The 20,014-nt window shown below is 46.8% G+C and overlaps 1 protein-coding gene across 7 annotated transcripts in view; it reads right to left on the reverse strand.

Moving 5' to 3' along the window:
* Window positions 1-20,014, reverse strand: part of Cacna1b (calcium voltage-gated channel subunit alpha1 B) — a 171,978-nt gene that overhangs the window by 120,675 nt on the left and 31,289 nt on the right. For 4 of the 7 annotated variants that reach the window (XM_029474068.1, XM_029474067.1, XM_029474065.1 and 1 more), the window contains exons 4-10: window positions 19,733-19,824; window positions 18,013-18,165; window positions 16,466-16,656; window positions 6,945-7,048; window positions 5,589-5,704; window positions 4,707-4,763; window positions 3,702-3,794 (exon numbers count right to left, since the gene is read on the reverse strand). In XM_029474068.1, coding sequence (XP_029329928.1) covers window positions 3,702-3,794; window positions 4,707-4,763; window positions 5,589-5,704; window positions 6,945-7,048; window positions 16,466-16,656; window positions 18,013-18,165; window positions 19,733-19,824 — 806 coding nt within the window. The remainder of the gene's footprint in view (window positions 1-3,701; window positions 3,795-4,706; window positions 4,764-5,588; window positions 5,705-6,944; window positions 7,049-16,465; window positions 16,657-18,012; window positions 18,166-19,732; window positions 19,825-20,014) is intronic. The other 3 variants (XM_021155454.2, XM_029474069.1, XM_029474066.1) reach the window with 1 other exon arrangement.

The raw sequence follows: 20,014 nt of genomic DNA on the forward strand, positions 1-20,014 counted from the left end.
TGTGTAGCCCTGGCTATCCTGGAACTCACTTTGTGTGACCAGGCTGGCCTCGAACTCAGAAATCCGCCTGCCTCTGCCTCCCAAGTGCTGGGATTAGAGGCATATGCTACCACTGCCTGGCCAAGGTTTTGTTTTTAAAGAAAAAGAAATTTAGTGTTCTTGCAGAGGCCCCACATTCAGTTCCTGGCCCCCACACCAAGCAGCTCACTGACACCTGCTACTCTAGTTCCCGAAGATCCCATACCCTCTGGCCTCTCAGGCACCTACCATGCGGTATACATAAACTCACAGAGGCACACACATACAAACATAGATAAAAGTAAGTATTTTAAAATAAATTAGAAAATAATAAATCAAGACAATATAAAATATAATAATGATAAAATAATAAATTATAAGTGAGAAAAAACAATAAAATTAAAAATGTAATCAAAGAAATCTAAAAAGCAAGATATGTAACATTCATCAATATATACATGTGAGTTCTGTGTGATCCTAATTAGGAAAAAAAAGAAACCTGGAGATACACTGGGGACCACAAACAGCAAAGCCATGCTGACAAGGTCTGTGTCAGCCTCAGAACCATGAGCAGCTTGCGCGCACACACACACACACACACACACACCTACCTGTGTGGGCCTGTACCCAGCCTCCAACAGACACCTCCAATACCCTGTGTCCTCAACCAATCAAGACCTCTGGACCTCCAACTCAGCCCACAGCCCTAACTCCTAATCAGAGGTCCTCCCTCTCTGCTCCCTTGATAGCTCTCTTCCTCTGACACACCTGACTGGACCAGCTTTAACTAGACCTGAAGTCCAAGCAGTTACCATCTCCTCCTCTACTACCTCCAAAGCCAGGCTCAGCTCCTGCGTTTGATTTGTACATTGACCTTCACAAACTGTCTTCCCTGCTTGTGCCTTGCCCTGTTTCATTCTCTCTCCAGCATCTCCGGGAGGCATAGCTGCTGCTCCAGTGAAAGCCAGAGAAGAGAGAGGCCTTTAGACCAAAAACAGCTACCTGTGAAGAGACACCCTGCACATCAAATCCTACACTCTCCTGACCCTGCACAGAGCCAAAGCAGTTAGCACTCCCTCCCCCTGACGATTCCCCCCTTTGGGGGCAGTCAGCAAACACCAGCCTTGGGAACAGAGGAAAAGCAGCATACCCTAGCCTCCACATCACTGAAACTCGAACCCCTTTTGATGAACAACCAACATTTCTTCAGGGCAGATGACTCCTGCCCTTGAAGAAAACAAAAGCCAATACCCTTGAAATGATAATAGCCCACTCTTAGACTATGAAAAAGAGACAATTAAGTGTTCCCAGACAGCTGTGGTCAGTTGTAAAAATACACCAGCTTCTGATAGCACAAGTTCCTTTTCCCAGGTCAGAAAGGTCCCTTTCCAGCTGCATGGTTCTGCCCCGCTGTCTGAACAAATAAATGTATAGGTTTGAAGGACAGCATTCCTTTACCCTCTCATGTAATGCCACGGCTTGAAAACCTGCTTGCAGGGTTTTCCTCTATAAGCCCCATACACGTAGACCTGGGGGTTCACTCTTTCCTGTTCCATCAGGAAGGTTGGGGGCCCAAACTTGAGTTTGGATAAAGATCCTCATGCGATTCCAGTGGATTGTGATTCCTGGTGGTGTCTTTGGGGTTTTTACAATCTGGGCACAACACCTGGAATCCTTGCTAGGACCTAACCTACCTTTAAGCTTTGACATTCCTCATGAATGCTATTTACATTCCTGTCTCAGGGGCTGGATACTTGTTTCTAGAAGGTTCTTTCTCATGATAGTCTTTTCCAAGTCCTTATTCAAAGATAACCTTTGTCTTAGGGCCATCTACAGCCATTCTGTTTGAAACTGTGCCACTATGTCTAGACCTTTCAGACCCTTCCAGAGCCTTCCGTCCTTCAAACGCAGCTCTATCTGATGTGCTACACATTTTGCTGTCATTGGTTTCATCCAATACTTTGCTGAAACAGGCACCCCAAAGATGAAGGGCCCCGGTCATTTGCCCAACCCAGCAGCTCAAATGCCTCAGACAACTCCTGGACTATTATTGGTATTTACTAAATATTTGTTGAGTGAACAAACACAAGAATAGCTAAACACAAAAGGGATTGAACTAAGAGTATTACATGAAACTCTATAGAAACAAAAAACATAGATGCTTAATAAAAGTACAAATTACAAAACTGGTCCGAGTCCATTCTATCCCCTCTGGTTCTCGGGGACCACAGGGGTCTTCAGTTTCTTTCACTTATAAACAATTCTAGTATTTCTGTAGTATAATCTTTTTAAGAATTCTTTTGAGACTTTCTTACAATGTATCTGGATCATAGTCTCTTTCTGCTCCTCCCCCCAAGTCCTCCCAGATCCATCCTTCCCTTCCCCACCTCCTCCAAAGTTCATGCCCTCTTTTACTTTTTCTTACTAACCCACAAGGTCACTTTATACTGCCTATATATGAACGGGTGTGGGGCTATCCACTGGCCTGTGCTCAGCCAACCAGGAGTCACACAATTCTAACAGTCTTCAACTGCATATACACCACAGTAAAAAAAAGTTTTTCAAAAATTATAATGCATTTTATAAAAATCAGAATGTAGGTAAGATGATAATCAAGGAAATTATCTAAATATAACAATAATTTTTAAAAATTAGATTTAGATCTGTAATACACACTGGCCTGTCATTGCTATAAAATGAATACAACTCAAGAGAAGTCCACAGTGTATCCATTCATGTAGGGTAACAGAGGGTTAAAATCAGCAGCAGTCAATAACACAAGAATTAGTCTGTGCTCATGCAACTGGCCTCAAATGGCTAGGCATGCTGGCATGGGCCTTTAATTTCACCACTTGAGAGGCAGAAGCAGGTGAGTCTTGGTGAGTTCCAGACAGCTTAACCTGCACAGTGAGTTCCCAGACAGACAGGGCTAATAGAGAGACCCTGTTTCAAACAAAACAAAATATCTGGGGAAATTTTAAGGAAACAGGTACTGGGGTCAATGATAAGCATCTTTTTGAACTGCTAATGGAAGATAATAACATTGGAATTCTCAAAAATGCAGAAACCTCTACCCTTAGTACACCTACCCTGGGGAGCCTATCTGTAGAGACAGAGGCACTGCTAAGAAAAGACAAATGGTTATGAGAATTTAGAGCAACATTTCTCATTTGAGAAAAAAAATAGAAAAGTACATGACGAGGCTGCAGGGAAAGCCAGCGATGGAGTGTGGCACAGACAACGACAAGCAGGGAGCAGAATCCAGGTGTGATCTCACTCTGGGGCAGTCACTGCCTCAGAGCCAGGAGCCAGATGGAGTGCTATGTGGCCTTGGCACTGCTGGGGTCTGTGCTTCTCCTACACAGCCGCAGGAGAGTCTGATTCATCCTGGCAGGATGGAGCACATTAGGGCTTCCAAAAGGGAAATGCCAGGTATTTGTGGCACTGAGGTAGAGAAAATTCCTAGCTCTGTAGGAAAAAATAACCAGTCTCATTTCACTATCTAAGAAGGAGGACACAGAGGCAGGGTATTATAGGCCCATGCCAAGGAAAGGGAGGATCAAGGGAAGGTAAGCAGAAACCGACCCTTCCTCCCTGGGTTCTCTGATCACAGGAGATAATGCAAGTGAAAATGGCATTCAGTCAGGGGCTTCCCAGCAGCAGAAGCACCTGAAGAGACTCACCAACTGCACAGAGGTCTACAAACCGGTCCTCCCCCTCTTCTGCATGGATGAGGTCATTTCGGCTCTTCTTGGTGGCAGCTCTCTTCAACACTGCTTTAAACAATGGGTAGTGGAGACCAGTGTGAGTGGCAGCGTCAGGTAACCCATCTCAGGGCATCATTCAGCTGAGAACAGTCCACTTTATCTCAGCTCCTGTCCTGACGGTGAGGCAAAGCAACTCCCCGACCCTGGAGCTTGGGCTCTTCTCATTCCTCACACAGAAAGGACATGAAATTTTGAGGGTCACTCTTCTTCCTCTTGCCTCCAAGACAAGGACACTAGGGACGCATGACCACCAAGAAGACTTAGATACATCCATCTGGGGCAAGGGCAGGGCAGGGATTGGGATGGGGTGGGGTGGGGTGGGGTGGGGGCTAGTACAGATCTGCTAAGAAGATAGAAAAGGGGCTGGAGAGATGGCTCAGCAGTTAAGAGCCCTGACTGCTCTTCCAGAGGTCCTGAGTTCAAATCCCAGAAACCACATGGTGGCTTACAACCATCTGTAATGAGATCTGATGCCCTCTTCTGGTGTGACTGAAGACAGCTACAGTGTTCTTACATATAATAATAAATAAATCTTAAAAAAAAAAAAAGATAGACAGCACACCATGCTGTCTGCCCCCAACCTCAGCCTTCCTGTGGCTGAGGCCGTGCAGACAACTGCAGATGCCCCCAGCAGTGGAGACTCCCAACTCTACTAAGGGCTCTGGATGGTGTCCAGAATCTCCTACGGACTTAGGGCTAACCCTAAGTCAAGAGACATCTCACCTCAAACCCTGCAGGCATGAAACTTCTAGAAGCAACATTGTCCAACATAACTTCCAACAAAGACATAACCAGGCCACTCAGAGTCTATGGCTCCTATATTACCATGATGAATGTAAAGACATCTAACACAGAGCAGTGCCATGGGGAAACAGGTATCTGAGCTCCCACCATGTGAGGAGCGCTATGGAGGCCACTTACCATCCAAAGGGGACTTCTCTTCTGCATTCTTGTCCTCCTCTGCCAACATGACTTCCTCTGTGAGAGACAAAGCTCCGGTCAAGACCTTTCTACCCATCCCCTGAGAAGGACCCATCCCAGGAATCCTGCGGAAGTGGTCTGAGATTCCTGCCTGCCCCGATACACATGCCCACACCAGCGGCTGTGACTGCATGCCTCCTACCAAACCATGCCCCAAGCAGAGACCCAGCTGCTTTAAGTCCATCCCAGATCCAACCTACAAATAGTCCTCCTAGACAGCAGCTGTATGGATTTATCACTCTGTGTGTGTGTGTGTGTGTGTATGAAGTTATCATTGAGGAAGCATTTGTAAAACTTCAGGCAGAAGAGTAGCCCACATGGAAGGGAGCAGCTCACACAGAAAGCAGCAGCTCACATAAAAGGGAAAAGCCCACACAGAAGTAGCAGTCCACACAGAGGAGAGTAGACCACATGGAGGGAAAAGCCCTAAAGAGGAGAAGCTGCCCATGCAGAGAGGAGCAGTAGACTTGGAAAGGGGTACCCCTGTGGAGGAAGTTTCCCAAATGGCAGGAAGCAGCCCACACAGAGGGGTGGGGTGGAGAAGGCGGGCTAGAGCTTAGGTTTACAATGTTCAGAGCAAGGATGACAGAGAGGGTGGAGCAATTGCAGGGTTCTCAGGTCCAGTGTGGAGTAAGAGCTGTGAGCATACCTGACAGTGTGCTATGAGTCAGTCTTCTACACTAAGCTCCACCCCTGAGACCAGGAGCCCTAGATGGCAGCAGGTGAACATAGTACAGAGCAGAAGTGCAGCTGCCCACTTACACACACACACACACACACACACACACACACACACACACACACAGACGCACATGCACGCACCTGCCTTGAAGATCCACTCCAAGTACCCATTCAGCTCTCGCTCAATCTGCTGCTGCCTGCGGAGCTTCAGGAAGGCGCGGCGGTTCTCGACTCGCTCCCGCTCCTTGGCAAACTCTCTAAACCATGTAAGAAGGAAAAGCAAGCAACTTCAGTGAACACAGGTAGGCAGGACATGCAGGACAGTGTTGCTTTAGAAGCTTCGTGCCTGGAGGCAGGCTCCTGCCAGCTCCTGCACCCTCACCTCACCACATGCCCTGGCTCCAGCTCCGGGAATCCAGAGCACACTAGTGCTATACTTAACTAGGGCTGCGCTAACAGCCCGCTGTGCTCTGCTTACCCATCCTCTACCTCGCTCATTGCTAATCTTGCTAGGATGCCCCATCCTGAGATTTCTAATCATCTCAGTTGAGATGCCCCATCCTCAGGTGCCTTCTCAGCCTTAATTAAGCCTACTCATCAGACTAGTGCTACTCTGCCACTGTGCTGTTTGAATAAGAATGGCGCCACAGGTGCACATATTTGAATCCTTGGTTATTTAGAGAGTGACACTGTTTGAGAGGGATTAGAAGGTGTGGCCTTGTTGGAGGACTTGTATCACTGGAGATGGGCTTTGAGGTTTCAGAAGTCCACACTAGGTCCAGAGGGTCAGTCTCAGTCTGTCTGTCTGTCTGCTCTGCTCTATCACTATCACTCTCTATCAAGATGTACAACTCTCAGCTACTGCTCCAGTGTCTGATGATAATAAAATTAAACTTCTAAAACTGTAAGCAAGCCCCCAACTAAATGTCTTCTCTTTTAATAGTTGTCTTGGTCACATATCTTCTTCATAGCAATAGGACAGTGACTAAGTCAGTCCCCTATACTGGAAGTTCAAGTGGCCTCTGCAAAGATACCCTGGAAAGATATGCTAGTGACAGCCACACACAGAGACTGGAGAGCAGAGAGCACTATCCCCAGCATCTACTCTTTATCCTGACAGTGGCTCTTTGAGGCTACAAAGCTCTATTTCCACCCATCTTGGGAGCCATAGGTCTGACCAGAAGTCTTCAGAATGAGACAAATGGAGAAATCAGGAATTGTGTTTCTCAGGTAGGGGCACAGTCAGGTCAGGTCTGACCCTCTTTACCATCTTTGTGACATAACTTCCTCGCCGGTAGTGGTGGTGCACGCCGGTAGGATTTGCTGAAGGAGGCAGAGGCAGGAGGATCATGAGTTCCAGGCCAGCCTGGGGGACATAACTTCCTTGTCCCATATAAGGTGGGAGGTCCAAACAGGAGCTTGAGTGCAGAAAAGAAGGGAGTTGTGTGCCCATGGGCCTAAGAATACGTAGGGCATGCCCCAGCCCATGGTTCTTACCCTGAAAGCACACCCAGCACCAGGTTGAGCATGAAGAAGGAGCCAATAATGATGAGGGGGATGAAGTACAACCAGTTCCACGTGTTGCCAGCCGCATCATTTGTCTAGAAAAAAGGAAGTGAGATAAGAAGGCAAGCATCTATGGTCACATCAATGGGCTGGCCCCTGGGAGGACTCCTCAGAAAGGTCCAGGCAGGGAGTTCAGGTTTTGGTCAGACCCGTTTTTGACTCACAGGACCTTCCCTGGGTGCAGGCTCCCAGAAGACCAGAGAAACTGCACATTTCCAGCCATTGCCCAGTGATGGTAACAAGCCCAGAGAGCCAAAGGCTCCTCAGGATACCCTGAAAACTACATGCCTCGCCTGAGTCTGGTAGGACTGCTCCTTGATGGATACCTGTGGCTTCTATGAGTAGCTTCAAAGATACTTCCTCCTAAAAGACGCTCCGTATGCTCCAAGCTTAGAGCTAGCCCTGTCTGGTCATATCTTCCATAGGCATCCAATTCAAGCTAAGTGAACCTCCTCACTGCATGCTCTGCAAGCTTCTTAGGTTGTGTCTCTCACCCTAGGCCTGGTCCAAGATGGCTCAGTACCTAGGCATGATCTGAATAGCTAAGAATATAACAAAGCCCCCAGAAAAGAAAGCTCCCCTGAGCCCAACTTAATCCCACAACTGTTTTTCTGTTCGTGGACTCCAGCAGACTTGGCCAAAGGTAGTAGTGAATCCCTTTCTCCGTGTGTGGCTACTCTAGAAGCAAACCACAAGTGACGTGGACACTGAGGATGGCCACCTCCCTCTAGAGAGCTGGACACAGGGAGCTGGATACCTGAGCCCTGCCTAAAAGCCAGGTTTGTCACCAAGGTCCTTGTCAGGATCTCCACCCTCCAGCCTGATAGACTTGCAGACAACTCTCTCGAGCTTGGGGCAGAATGGAGGACTCCCTTTACCAGCGGGGCTCCTTCTCTGACCTTGTCTGGGAGCCCAAAAATGCCACCTTCTCTACCTGTAGAATGTGGCATTAGTGAGATTACAGGTTCCGCTTCCTTTCTCCTGATTTAGCAAGCACCTGGAATGCCTGGAGTGTCTCTCTCTATCCAAATGAGGTAGCCGAATCCAGAGCCAATGATACATACCCACCCTAGAAACCCCTACCCCCTTCCCCAAATCTATATAGCCCTTGATTCACCCCGATTAAAGTTGAGCTGTCTCTCTGAAGCTGATCTCAGTAGTCATTTCTGTCCTACTCATGGGCCATCTGAACCTTGGTTTTTGACTCTGTGCGCTTTGTCTTCCTGGGCTGGGGGCCAACAGCCCTTGGGGAGAAGGGAGGATCACAGAAGGCAAATCCCTATTGCTGAAGAAACCATGTACTTCAGAAACAGGGCCCAGAGAGCCTGAGCTAGGATTGACCTTAATGCCCCCTCCTTGAGAACTAGCTTTCATGGTACCAAAAGGTGCCTTCCAAAGGAGGAGGCAACCAACAGCCCTACCCCAGGTATGATGCCTATGAGCCACATCAATGGCCAGTGTGGCATGATAACCCTAAAGGGGCAGTAGTGGCACACATATCTTGGCAGTAACCAATAGCTCTCTGATTGGATGACGTAAGACCTGTTCAACAAGGCAGATCCCACGCCTGGTACTGGATATCTAGCTAACTACTTAGTCTAGTGAATCATGGGTATTGGAGGAGAATCTATAATCTCTAATTTACTAAACCAGCATAATTCCTAACCGAAAAAATATATTAACATTTGACCTCTACCTGCAGAATGAACATAGCAACATTAGATACAGATTAGATACAGATAAATCTTCTACCCCCCCCCCAAAAGAAACTTCTCTTTGCAACAAATAGATACAACTAGAGAAAACCACAACCAATAAAAATGCAGTGTGGAGTCTATCCATCTATACCCTCCTATACCTAAGGCTCAGAGAACATTGCAGAGAAGGGGCAGAAAGACTGTTAAAGGGCCAGAGGATCAGCAGTTTGCTGTGAGACTGTGTCTCTTTGTAACATCACAAGTTATACCCATAATGTCTCATCAACAAGATCTCCCAAACGTGAACTGGACAAGAATAACAACAAACATGACAAACTGGACTGGGGAAAAGCCTGAGGCCTCAACTCTACACAAAGAACCATAAATAACTGGGGAAAGCTAAGAATGGGAGTGGAGACAGTCCTTGGGGAAAAGCACACTAAAAGGTCAGCCAGTGCTGCTCAGCCCTGAAAAAACACACAAGTAACATTACATGCGCTGGACTGGTTATATTTAGGAACATATATGTATAAATATGATGGCTTGACTACATCTGGAATTAACTAAAACTCAAAAATGGAAGGGATACCTATAAGGGTTTTGGGTTTTTGGGTTTTATTTTATTTTTGTTTTTTGGGATTTGTTTTGTTTTCGCTTAATTTAAAGTAGGAAGATCCACTTTTAATCCAGATCTTTGAGGTAGGAAGACACACCTTTAATCCAGAGCTATTTGGAGCCAAGCTTCTGCTGGAAATCTATGTTCTATAAGGACAAGGACGGAGGAGGCTTTTGCTTCTCCTGCTTGTCCTCACCTTGCCTGCAAGCCCATTCCTTCACAGGCATTAGAGTCGACATCTTAGGGATTCCAGCGTATCCTGGAGACAGACTGACACATCTAGCCTTAGGACTGAGCGACTGCTGGATTCCTGAACGCTCCATTCACAGCCAGCCATTGTTAGATTACTCATTCTAATAAATCTCCTGTCTTTACATAGAGATTCATTCTAGAAGTTCTGTTACTCTAGAGAACCTTGACTAATACACCCTCTAAAACTATAAGCAGACACCCAGGTAAATGCTTTCTTTTATAAGAGTTTCCTTGGTCATGGTGTCTCTTCACAGCAAAAGAAATAACTAAGATAAGAATGCTTACTGCTCTTCCAAAGGAGCACGTTCAATTCCCAGCACCCACATGGCAGCTTATATCATCTGTAACTCCAGTTCCAGGGTATCCAATACTCTCCCTGGCTTCTGATGGTACCAGGCAGATATATGTTACTATGTTACACATGCATACATGCAGGCAAAATATCCATACACATAAAATTTATATATGTATATATATATATATATATATATATATATATATATATGAATGACAATGTACCCTCAAAAGGTGCTCTCTCTCTCTCTCTCTCTCTTTCTCTCTCTCTCTCTCTCTCTCGGGCCAAGAAAGGAACACCTTAACGAGACAAAACCTTTTAGACTGAACTTTACTGTGTGTGTACTTCTTCAGCCAGACATCACAGAGCAGGCTATGGTGCCATCTCTGAGCCCTGAACACTCCTGCCAGTGGGAGCCGGTGGGAAGCCTAGACTCTCACCCTTTGAAGGTGGTTACATCTACAAACAAGGGTCAGCAAAGGTCACATTAGGGAAGAGGTCTCAAAGGGTTTTAAAATTAATTAAACTAGCAGACCTGCTCTCTCCCAAGGTCCCATAGCCCCAACACTGGGCTGGGACTCAGGAAAGAACCTTGATTCTCCTGCTTGTCTTCTGTTCCCATCTGTCCAGACGCACTGCTGCAGCCACCCACAGGAACTCCTTCCAGCCCACCTCCACTCCCTAGTAACCTGGCCTCGTGAAGAGGCCCTCATTCTTCCCAGCAACCCCTTTCAGCCTTTTCTTCTAGCCCACATCCCCTGCTTTGTGACTCCCTGCCAATCTGCAGAACAGATCTCTATCAGGGACCCTACAACAACCACAACTGGCTAGAACCCAGAACTACTGTCTACAAGGCACCGCCACCACACGTGCTTGGGATTCAGGGACCCCACAGAGTGGGCAACTAACAACCAAAGAATAGAAAACCCACTCAAAAAACAAAAATGAGACCAGATATCTACACCAGAAGCAGGTCCAACAGAACTCCAAATGTCTAGATCCCAGCACAAAAACACAAACATGAACAACCTAGACAATATGTCTCCTCCAGAAATGAACAACCCTATTCTATTAAGCCCTGAGAAAAAGCAGTTTAGCTGAAGCACAGGATAGGGACTTCAAAATGGCAAGTATGAATATGTCCAAGGACTTTAAAGAGGATATGAACAACTGCCTTAACAAAGACCATGAAAAGAACAAAATAATGAAGGAAGTAATGAAAGCAACTCAGGACATAAAGGCAGAATTTAACGAAGAAATAGAATCACTAGAGAAACCCAGAGGATCAAATTGGCCTTGAGTAAGAAAGGCTAAGCCCTAAAGTTATAGATGGTTTTGTTTCCTGCACGTACCATTACTGAGATCAGAAAGTAACACAGTAGTGAACAAACTCCCAGTTGTCAGAGATCAAGACAAGGCTGAGGACAACAGATAAGAAAGCGTGGCTGTGGAGACCAGGCAACCCTCCTCCCAGGCAGAAACATTCTGTACTATATCTGTGTCAGGATCAAACCCCAGCTGTGGTCTTGGTGATGGTTAATACTGGCTGTCAACTTGACCAGCTCTGAAACCAACTAAAAGACAGCTGCTGGGCACTCCTGTGACAGATACTCTTGCTCACATTACCTGAAATGGGAGGACCCACCCTAAATGTGAGTAGTGCCTTCTGGTAGTGACCTGGATGAAAGCAGATGGGAATCGGGAACTCTGCCTTCAGTCTGCTGGCAAGTTCATTTAGTCAGCTGCTGCCGCTGCCTACTTCACTGCCTTCACAGAAATGCACATTCTCCAAGCTTCTAGAGCAGGCTGGAGACCAGTAGCTCTCCAAGAACCTTCCAGGCCCGAGCACCAGGCTAAGACTGCTGAGACCTCCTCCTCTGTGAACTGAGTAACTACCAAATTCTTGGCCTCTCTCCAGTGTGAGACAGCCATTGTAGGGACAACTCAGGCTAAATCAACTAAGTCAATCCAGCAAGTTATCTTTACTACATATTTTAGGTTAGTACCTCTGGAAGGAAGAGGATAAGGGGTAGAAATACACATGGTCTTTCTGTATAGTATCTGATAATGTGACTTTATGAGGCTCTTTTTTTTTATATATATATGTAAGTACACTGTAGCTGTCTTCAGACACTCCAGAAGAGGGAGTCAGATCTCGTTACAGATGGTTGTGAGCCACCATGTGGTTGCTGGGATTTGAACTCCAGACCTTCGGAAGAGCAGTCGGGTGCTCTTACCCACTGAGCCATCTCACCAGCCCTTTTTTTTTTTTTAATTACAAAATTGTCTTCCTTGACTCCACATTTTCTGTAGCCACTTCTCACTCATTATTCTTCGCCCTGAGACATCAGTCTTACTGGCAGCCTTGCTTCTTTGCCTTCTCCCTTCAGCCCCTGCACCCTAGATTTGACCACCCACACCCTCCAGCAGAGAGTGTTTCCCTTGACGATACCAGCAGCCTCCATCTTGCTCCATACTGGTCTTTGGCCTCTCAGCAATATCTGACTGCACTTCTTCCAGCGTTCTGCTCTGATTCTAGGACACAGTTCTGAGTGTTCCTCCTACCCCACACAAGGTGCACAGAGCTCTTCAGTGGCTCCTGCCCAACTGGCCTCCAAAGGGAGAGTCCTACGAGGGAGAGACGTCTTTCCGTCACCTGCACTCACTGTCCAGAGTCTCACGCTTTCTCATAGCTCTCACCACTGCACATGAGTCAGAACTTCAGGATCCTACATCTCATTGCTACTGCTCCTTCTGAGCTCTCTCGATTCTAGCATGACAATAGTTATTTACAGTCTTAGAGTCAGACAGCCATAGTTCCACTACCATTCTACACTAAACCAAAGCTAAGAAAGCAGCTGCTCTCAACTCTTCCTTCTCAATCAATGGCAGCTTGTTTCCCAATCACTCCACCCACATCATCTCTGGGTCTCCTCTTCCTCTCATAGCAGGCCCTGGCAAGAAGCAAATCCCTTTCCTGTCAACAACATAAAGCCTTACACTTCTTTATCAAATACTTCTTTCCTGAAGTATGTGTAAAAGCCCTGTGTGTACAATCATTAAATGATGTATTATCCCATCGTTCTTCTGAACCCTTCCCACGTGCCTACCTGGAGAGAAATTTAGACATTTCCCATGATTTTTCTAATAATCCCAGTGGCAATCTGAATGAGAGTGGCCCCCAAAGGCTCATATTTGAATACTTGGTCCCCAGCTGTTAGAACTACTTGGGAAGGATTAGAAAGTATAGCCTTGTTGGAAGAGTTTATGTCACTGGAGGAAGGCTCTGAGGTTTCTGAAAGCCTGCACCATTCCCTCCAAACACATATCTCTGCCTCTGCTTTGTGTTTGTGGATAAGATGTGAGCTCTCAGCTACTGCTCCAGCACCAGCCTGCCTACCTGCTGCCATGCTCCCCACCATGGGTGGCCATGGACTCACCCTCTGAAACTAGAAAGTAAGGCCCAATTAAATGCTTCCGTCTATAAATTACCTTGGTCATGGTGGTTTATCACAGCAATAGGACAACAACTCAGACAGAACTTGGTACCAGGGACTGGGATGCTGCTGTGGCAGGCCTGACCATACTGTTTATTGGGAAATTGGGGACGACTTTGGGACCCTGTTCCAGGAAAGTGGTTGAACAATGTAACCAGGGATAAGGAGCCATCCCTAGGNGCTTGTAAGACAGTAGTGCTGATAGCTGCGTGGGCTGTGGAAGTCCAGCTTGAGAGGTGTCAGAGGAGGACAGTATTAGCAAGTGGCTAGACACCATTCTTGTGGTACATTGAGGAAGAATGTGGTTGGGTTTTGCTACTGTCCAGAGAATCTGCCCCAGGCTACATTGCAGAGTTCTGGACTAATTTCCCAGTAGAGGTGATTTCAAGACAGCCTAATATTGACAACCACACAGTTATTAGTGATCACTCTTAGGCAGGTCTGCAATGAAAAAGTACCAGCGGGGCACAAAGAGATCAAAACTGTACAGTGTGGGGAGAAAGAATACTAGGAAACTTAATGAGGGAGCCATGGCTTGTNCTGAAANGGATGAAGAGAGATGGGAAGAAAGGGCGTGGTGCCCTCAGGGTGGGACTCCACCCAGCCAATGCTGCAACCTGTGAATAGAAAGGGCCTAAGGATTCATCTGCTCCTATAATCAGTTTATGCAAACGTAATGCAAGGAGGGAGCCAGGTCCCAGACCAAGCAGGCAGCAGTTGGTAGCACTGGCCATGTGGTTCTTTCTGGCTTTGTAATCAGGATGGATACAGGCATAAAGGGCTGTGGGATCTTCCTGTGCAGTTAAGGAAGCTGCTGAGACCAGGTGTGTGGCAGGGGAGTCCCTGATGGAGGCCCAGAGAGGCCATTAAATAAAGCTATGAAAGTGAAGCCTGGGCTGCGTTGGAGGCTCCCAAGATGCTGGAGAAGCTGGANCCATGGGATGTCTGCCAGGGAGAGCTACATACTGGGCGTGGAATCAGCCCAAGAGACAAATGTGTTGCAGTCAGCAAAGCTGGAAGGGTGGAGCCATTAAGACCTTTGCCATTAGATGTGGAGCTATTCCCATAGATTTGGAGTTTGCCCTGCTGGGTTTCATTCAGTCTTGCTTCTGTCCAGTATTTCTTCTCTGTGCCCCTNTGCTCTCTTTTGGAATGGTCATCTACATTCATTGCCACTGTATGTTAGGAAGTATAGGAGAGAACAGTTAAGAATTTGACTTGAGTTTAGACTTTGAAACTGTGCCTAGACTGAAAAACTATGGGGACTTTAGAAGTTGGACTGGGCAGGGGGGTGTTTTTCTTTTTGTTGTTGTTTTTTGCTTTTGCTTTTGTTTGTTTGGTTGGTTTGGGGGTGTTGTTTGTTTGTTTCTTTGTTTGGTTTTGCATTATGATATGACCACAGGTCAATGGGGGGCGGGAGTCAGTATGTTGTAGTTTGAATGAGAATGGTGCCCACATAGGTCCATATATTTGAAAGCTTGGTCTCCAGTTTGTAGATGGGAAGATTTGGATGTGTGGCCTTGTTGGAGGATGTGTCACTGGGAGTGGGCTTTGGGGTTTCAAAAGCCCACAGCATTCCCAGTTGGCTTGCTTTTCCCCTCCCTCTCCTCTTATGCTGTGGATCAAATGTAAACTCTCAGCTGCTACCCCAGTTGGTTTTGGTCATGGAACTTTGTCATGGCAATAGAAAAGTAACCAAGACAACTCCCATGTTACCACAAGGTAAAAACAGTTTTAATTTGGTAATAAGACATGACCAGTCCACAAACTGCCTAACAAATTTCTTGACTGATGGACAGTGATGTGTGTTTAATCACAGCATTTGAGGAGCAGAGGCAGGGGGAGCTCTATGAGTTCAAGGCCAGTGTAGTCTACATAGTGAGTTCCAGGACAGCCAGAGCTATACAGAGAAACCCTGTCTCAAAAGAAAAAAAAAGCAAAAAAGATAATAATAATTTCTTGCCAAGAGCTGCTCTCCTGAGCTGGTAGCCACTGCTGGCACATTCATTGGGAGAGGCAGACAGGGCCCCTCACTGTTCCTCTATGCCAACACTGTTGCTCCCTCCTCTGCTTCTTGTGAAGGTACGCACCTAATGCTGTCAAACCAGGGGAAGGGAGAGGGAAGTGGACAGCCTGGCCTGACCTGGTGGTGCTTTCCTGAAATAATCCATCTCTCTGGCCTGTCAGGATAGTTTTATCTGACCTATACTGCCACATCACCATCCTTGAAAAAAGGCCAGGCAGGCACTCAAGGGACAAACCTAAAAGCAGGAACTGAAGCCAAGGCCATGAAGGAGTGCTGCTTACTGGCCTGTTCAGCCTGCTAACTTATACAACCCAAAACCACCTGTCCAGGGGTGGCACCACCATCCACAGTAGGCTGGGCCCTCCAAATCAATCCCCAATTATGGAAATGCCCCATTGCTTCAGGTTTCCTTTTCTCCAATAACTCTAGTTTGTATCAAGCTGACAAAAAGACCAACCAGGAAATGGACAGAATACACAGGAAACAAACATGAAACACAAGCTCCAAGGTGTCCCAGCATGAATGCATGGAGAGTTTCCTGGGCCTCAATGCAGGCCTAACCCTACTCCACTTTACCTGGCCCTCAGTCCCCACTAGCCCTTGACTCAATCTCAAAAATTCCAAACAGGGATATGCTAGTGGTTAACAGCAGGCTACAGGCCTGGGGCCTGGGCAAATTAATCAGCTTCCCTATAATCATTTCTTCAGGCCAATGGAAGCATGGCATGACTTATCCCAACAGGCTGAACAAGTAGCAGGCTCACAGTATCATCACCAAGAGCAACAGCAGCAGCAGCAGCAGCTCTGTGTTACCTCTCCTGTTAACTGTCTAACAGTCTCCTCTTCATAAAGGAGGCTGCAGGAGGACCTAGGTCAAGAGGACAAATTCATACTAACCACCAGATCTTGATGAGACACCTAAATAAAGGGGTCTCTATTACACCTTAGCGTAGGAGAATGGGCTGTGGACTGGGCCAGTACTCTCAGTCACAAGTGTCCTAAGAGAGACCCCTCAGATCCTGAGAGTTCCAGACCTCACCACAATAGCTGGGGCCAAGATGCAACTCACATTGTAGAGGATGTCAGTCCAGCCCTCCATGGTGATACACTGGAACACTGTCAAGATGGCAAACAGGATGTTGTCAAAATTGGTGATACCAAAGTTGGGTCCTGGCCAGTACTCCCGGCATTCGGTGTCACCATCACACTGACGAGCAGGGGGATCTTTGCCACAGGGAAAGTCACCCACAGGCTCTGTATCTGTGTGGAGAGTAAAGCAATCTGAGACCTAAGTCTCCATCAAGTCACCATCCCACCCTTCAGCACTCCCATACCTGCTCTATCCTCTCGCTAACCTTACAGCCACCTCCACCTCAGCCATGGTCTGCCCTCTGGAGCTCCTTGCTCGCCTCTCCCTTCTCTCCTGGAACCTTGCCATTACCAGGTAACTATGCCCCGGATAGATCCCTTCATCTTGAAATCAGCAGTAGCAGACACTTGCAAGCTAACCCTAACTGTGGCCTGACTTCTCTCTCCCAGCCTGGGAAAAAAAATGAGAGGAACTGAGAAAAACCTAATAAATGATTATCAAGGTTATTTCTCTTCCAATTTGCTTGATTTAAGGACTTCAGAGGTACCATGGTTGAGTATTTGTGGCCAGTGGCCTTCTCTGTGCATAATGACAGTTCTGTCCCCTCCTTTGTAATTCCTGGCATGATTTTCCTTCACTTTCTTGTCTCATGGTACTGCCATAACTCACAATGCCATACAGACTACAGGCAACTGCCCACGGCTTGTTTTGTTTTCTACTTAAAGGAAAAGTTCTGAACTTACCACGATATTTAATATTTGCAGGGATTTGACAAAATAACTTACTTTCAGTTTAATAAAAGTTTTTTCCTAATAATGAATGATTTAAATTTTAGCCAGAGCTTTGTCTACATCTAAAAGATCTAAAAGATCTAAAAGATGTGGTTCTCTCGTTTTATTTAATCATAACTCAAGAACCCTCCAAACACCCTCTGGCTTTTGTCCAGCATATACCCACCCTGTGAGTGTGGCTCACTCTTGGAGCACCCAGGGCAACCTGCCAGCATCATCCCTGCACTAGACTCTCTCCTACCCTACTTGCTTCTGCTGCTGCCTCTCCACCACACCAGTAGGACCGGAAGATGCCACACCACATTCAAAACCTCCCTCCACTCTTCCCATTTTCTCTACAAGGCTCAAGTTCTTAACCATGGCCCTGAAACCAAACTATTTCTTCTCTCTCAGTTTTCTTCCACTTCGAACTGTGCATTTACCAACCCCGGAACTGGGGTGATCCGTCAGGGTGGCAAACAGCTGTCCTCACCCTGTTAAGATCTCTGTTCATCCGTCAACTTTAACAGAAAGGCCTCCTCGGGACCTTTTGCAGAGCATGCCCCAAGCTATTCTGTACTAAATACTTTTGTTTCCTTCATAGATGTTTTTATAGTGTTATTTCATCTATGTAGTAATTTACTTATCGCTATTAATCAAGCTACTAGAATATAAGTTCTACTTTCTAGGTCTGGAAGCTCAGAAGCCCCTCTGGCCCTGGAATAGGTGCCTGTCTCGGGACCCTGCAGGGCTTACCTGTGCTGTTGGGGAAACAGGCCTTATGGAATTTGCCCATATAGAACTCGAGGCCGATGATGGCAAACATGAGGATGGCAAAGAAGAGCAGCAGCCCAATCTGCAGCAGCGGGACCATGGCCTTCATGATGGACTTAAGCACCACCTGCAAGCCTGGAGTCAGAGAACAGCAGTCAGACAGCAGAAGAAGCAGCAGCATCAAGGGAGGAGCGCTTAACAGTGAATGCCCATGTGAGCAAAACGGGCAAAGTGTGGGGCCTTAAGGAGAAGTGGGGTGCACAGGTCTGAAAGTGGGGAGCCTGAATTCGGGACAGGGAATGGCCATGGGCAAGAAATGGAACAGGGAATTCAGTGTCTGAAGAGAGCAGAAAACCCTAAGGAAAAAAAGAGAATGAAATAGAAGAAAAAGAAGCATCCTAAAAGGGAAAACCAGGGAGCCTGGGGGATAAGGAGCAGGAGATCCTGGGAAGCAAGTAGAGAGGAACCTGGACAAAGGTTATAACCCTCAACCCCTTCCATCTTGGCCTCAGCTCTTAGGTATGGAGCTGAACCCTTGCCTATTTTGTGGAGAACAGGACGCCAACCAATGGTTTTCTTGTAGTAGTCTCAGGACAACACAACCCTGAGTGCCTGGCCAGGCCCTTAGTAAGTGGAAAGCCAAAGCTCTACTGAACTAAGGAAAACTATGCATCCATCAGGCATCCTCTTGCCCTCTTTTGACTCCTTGAAGCACAGAAGCCTACCTTGATGACCACCTCGGCACCAGTCTCTCTGGGGCTAAGCCAAGGTTGCCTTCCGTAGCCTTAGACATTCCCCTGTTCTACCACCTTGCTTGATCTCTGTTCTTCAATCCCAGAAAATGAAGCTAAGAGGTAGAAACACAAGCCAGGAAAAATAACAGGCCACCCTCTGGGATTTGGGAAGAATGAACTGAAAAGGTCCTTGTGGTTGGAATCAGAAATGCTCTCATGAGCTCAAATATTTACCTGGTCCCCAGTTTGCAGCACTGTTTGATAAGGTTATTGAACTTCAGGACATAAAGCCTTCATGGGGGAATTACATCACTGAGGAGGGGGAGTGAGACTTTATAGCCTGGCCCATTTCCTGTTTTCTCTCAGTGCTTCCTATGTGTCTCTGAGATGTGATCTTTGGACTTCCTGCCCCTACCATTTGCTGCTACGCTCCCCTCCATGACAGACTTGAGCCCTCTAGTACTGTAAATGAAAATAAACTCTTCGGTAAACTGCATCGTGGCAGTGATGTTTATCACAGCAGCAAAAGATACCTAACACATGTGCATTTCTCTTTTCTTTTCTTTTTTTTTTTTTTTTTTTTTTTTTTTTTTTTTTTTTTTTTTTTTTCATGACAGGGCTTCTCTGTGTAGCTAGCCCTGGCTGTCCTGGAACTCACTTTGTAGACCAGGCTGGCCTCGAACTCAGAAATCCGCCTGCCTCTGNCTCCCAAGTGCTGGGATTAAAGGCGTGCGCCACCACGCCCAGCTCCGTTCCTCTTTTCTTGATGTCAAAAGTAGTCCTCTCATGAGTAAGGGTGCAGCTCAGTGGTACACTATATGTTTGGTATCACAAGGCTCTGGGTTCAATCCCCAACACACACACACACACACACACCCAAAGTGTTCAAAAGGTCCAATACGTAGTGGCCACAACTTTGATGAGGGTGAAAGAATTATATTGGGCCTGGCTGTCTTAGCTAGACTTACTTGGAATTCCAGACACCAGCTTCAGGGGCCTAAGCACACGCACAGCCCTCAGTGTGCGCAGGTCAAAGTCAGTTCCAGCTGTGGCGAGAATCCTGGCAAGAACAACGACAAAGAATATAAGAGTCTCCACACCAAGTTTAGGAAAAAAAAAAAAAAAACACTCACTCCAGCACCTGTGTGAGTCTCTGAGAAACAACACTCACTCCAACACCTGTGTGAGTCTCTGAGAAACAACACCATTCCACCACCTGTGTGAGTCTCTGAAAAACAACACCCACTCCA

Source organism: Mus caroli, chromosome 2, assembly GCF_900094665.2.
Source record: "Mus caroli chromosome 2, CAROLI_EIJ_v1.1, whole genome shotgun sequence".
NCBI classification, from domain to species: domain Eukaryota; kingdom Metazoa; phylum Chordata; class Mammalia; order Rodentia; family Muridae; genus Mus; species Mus caroli.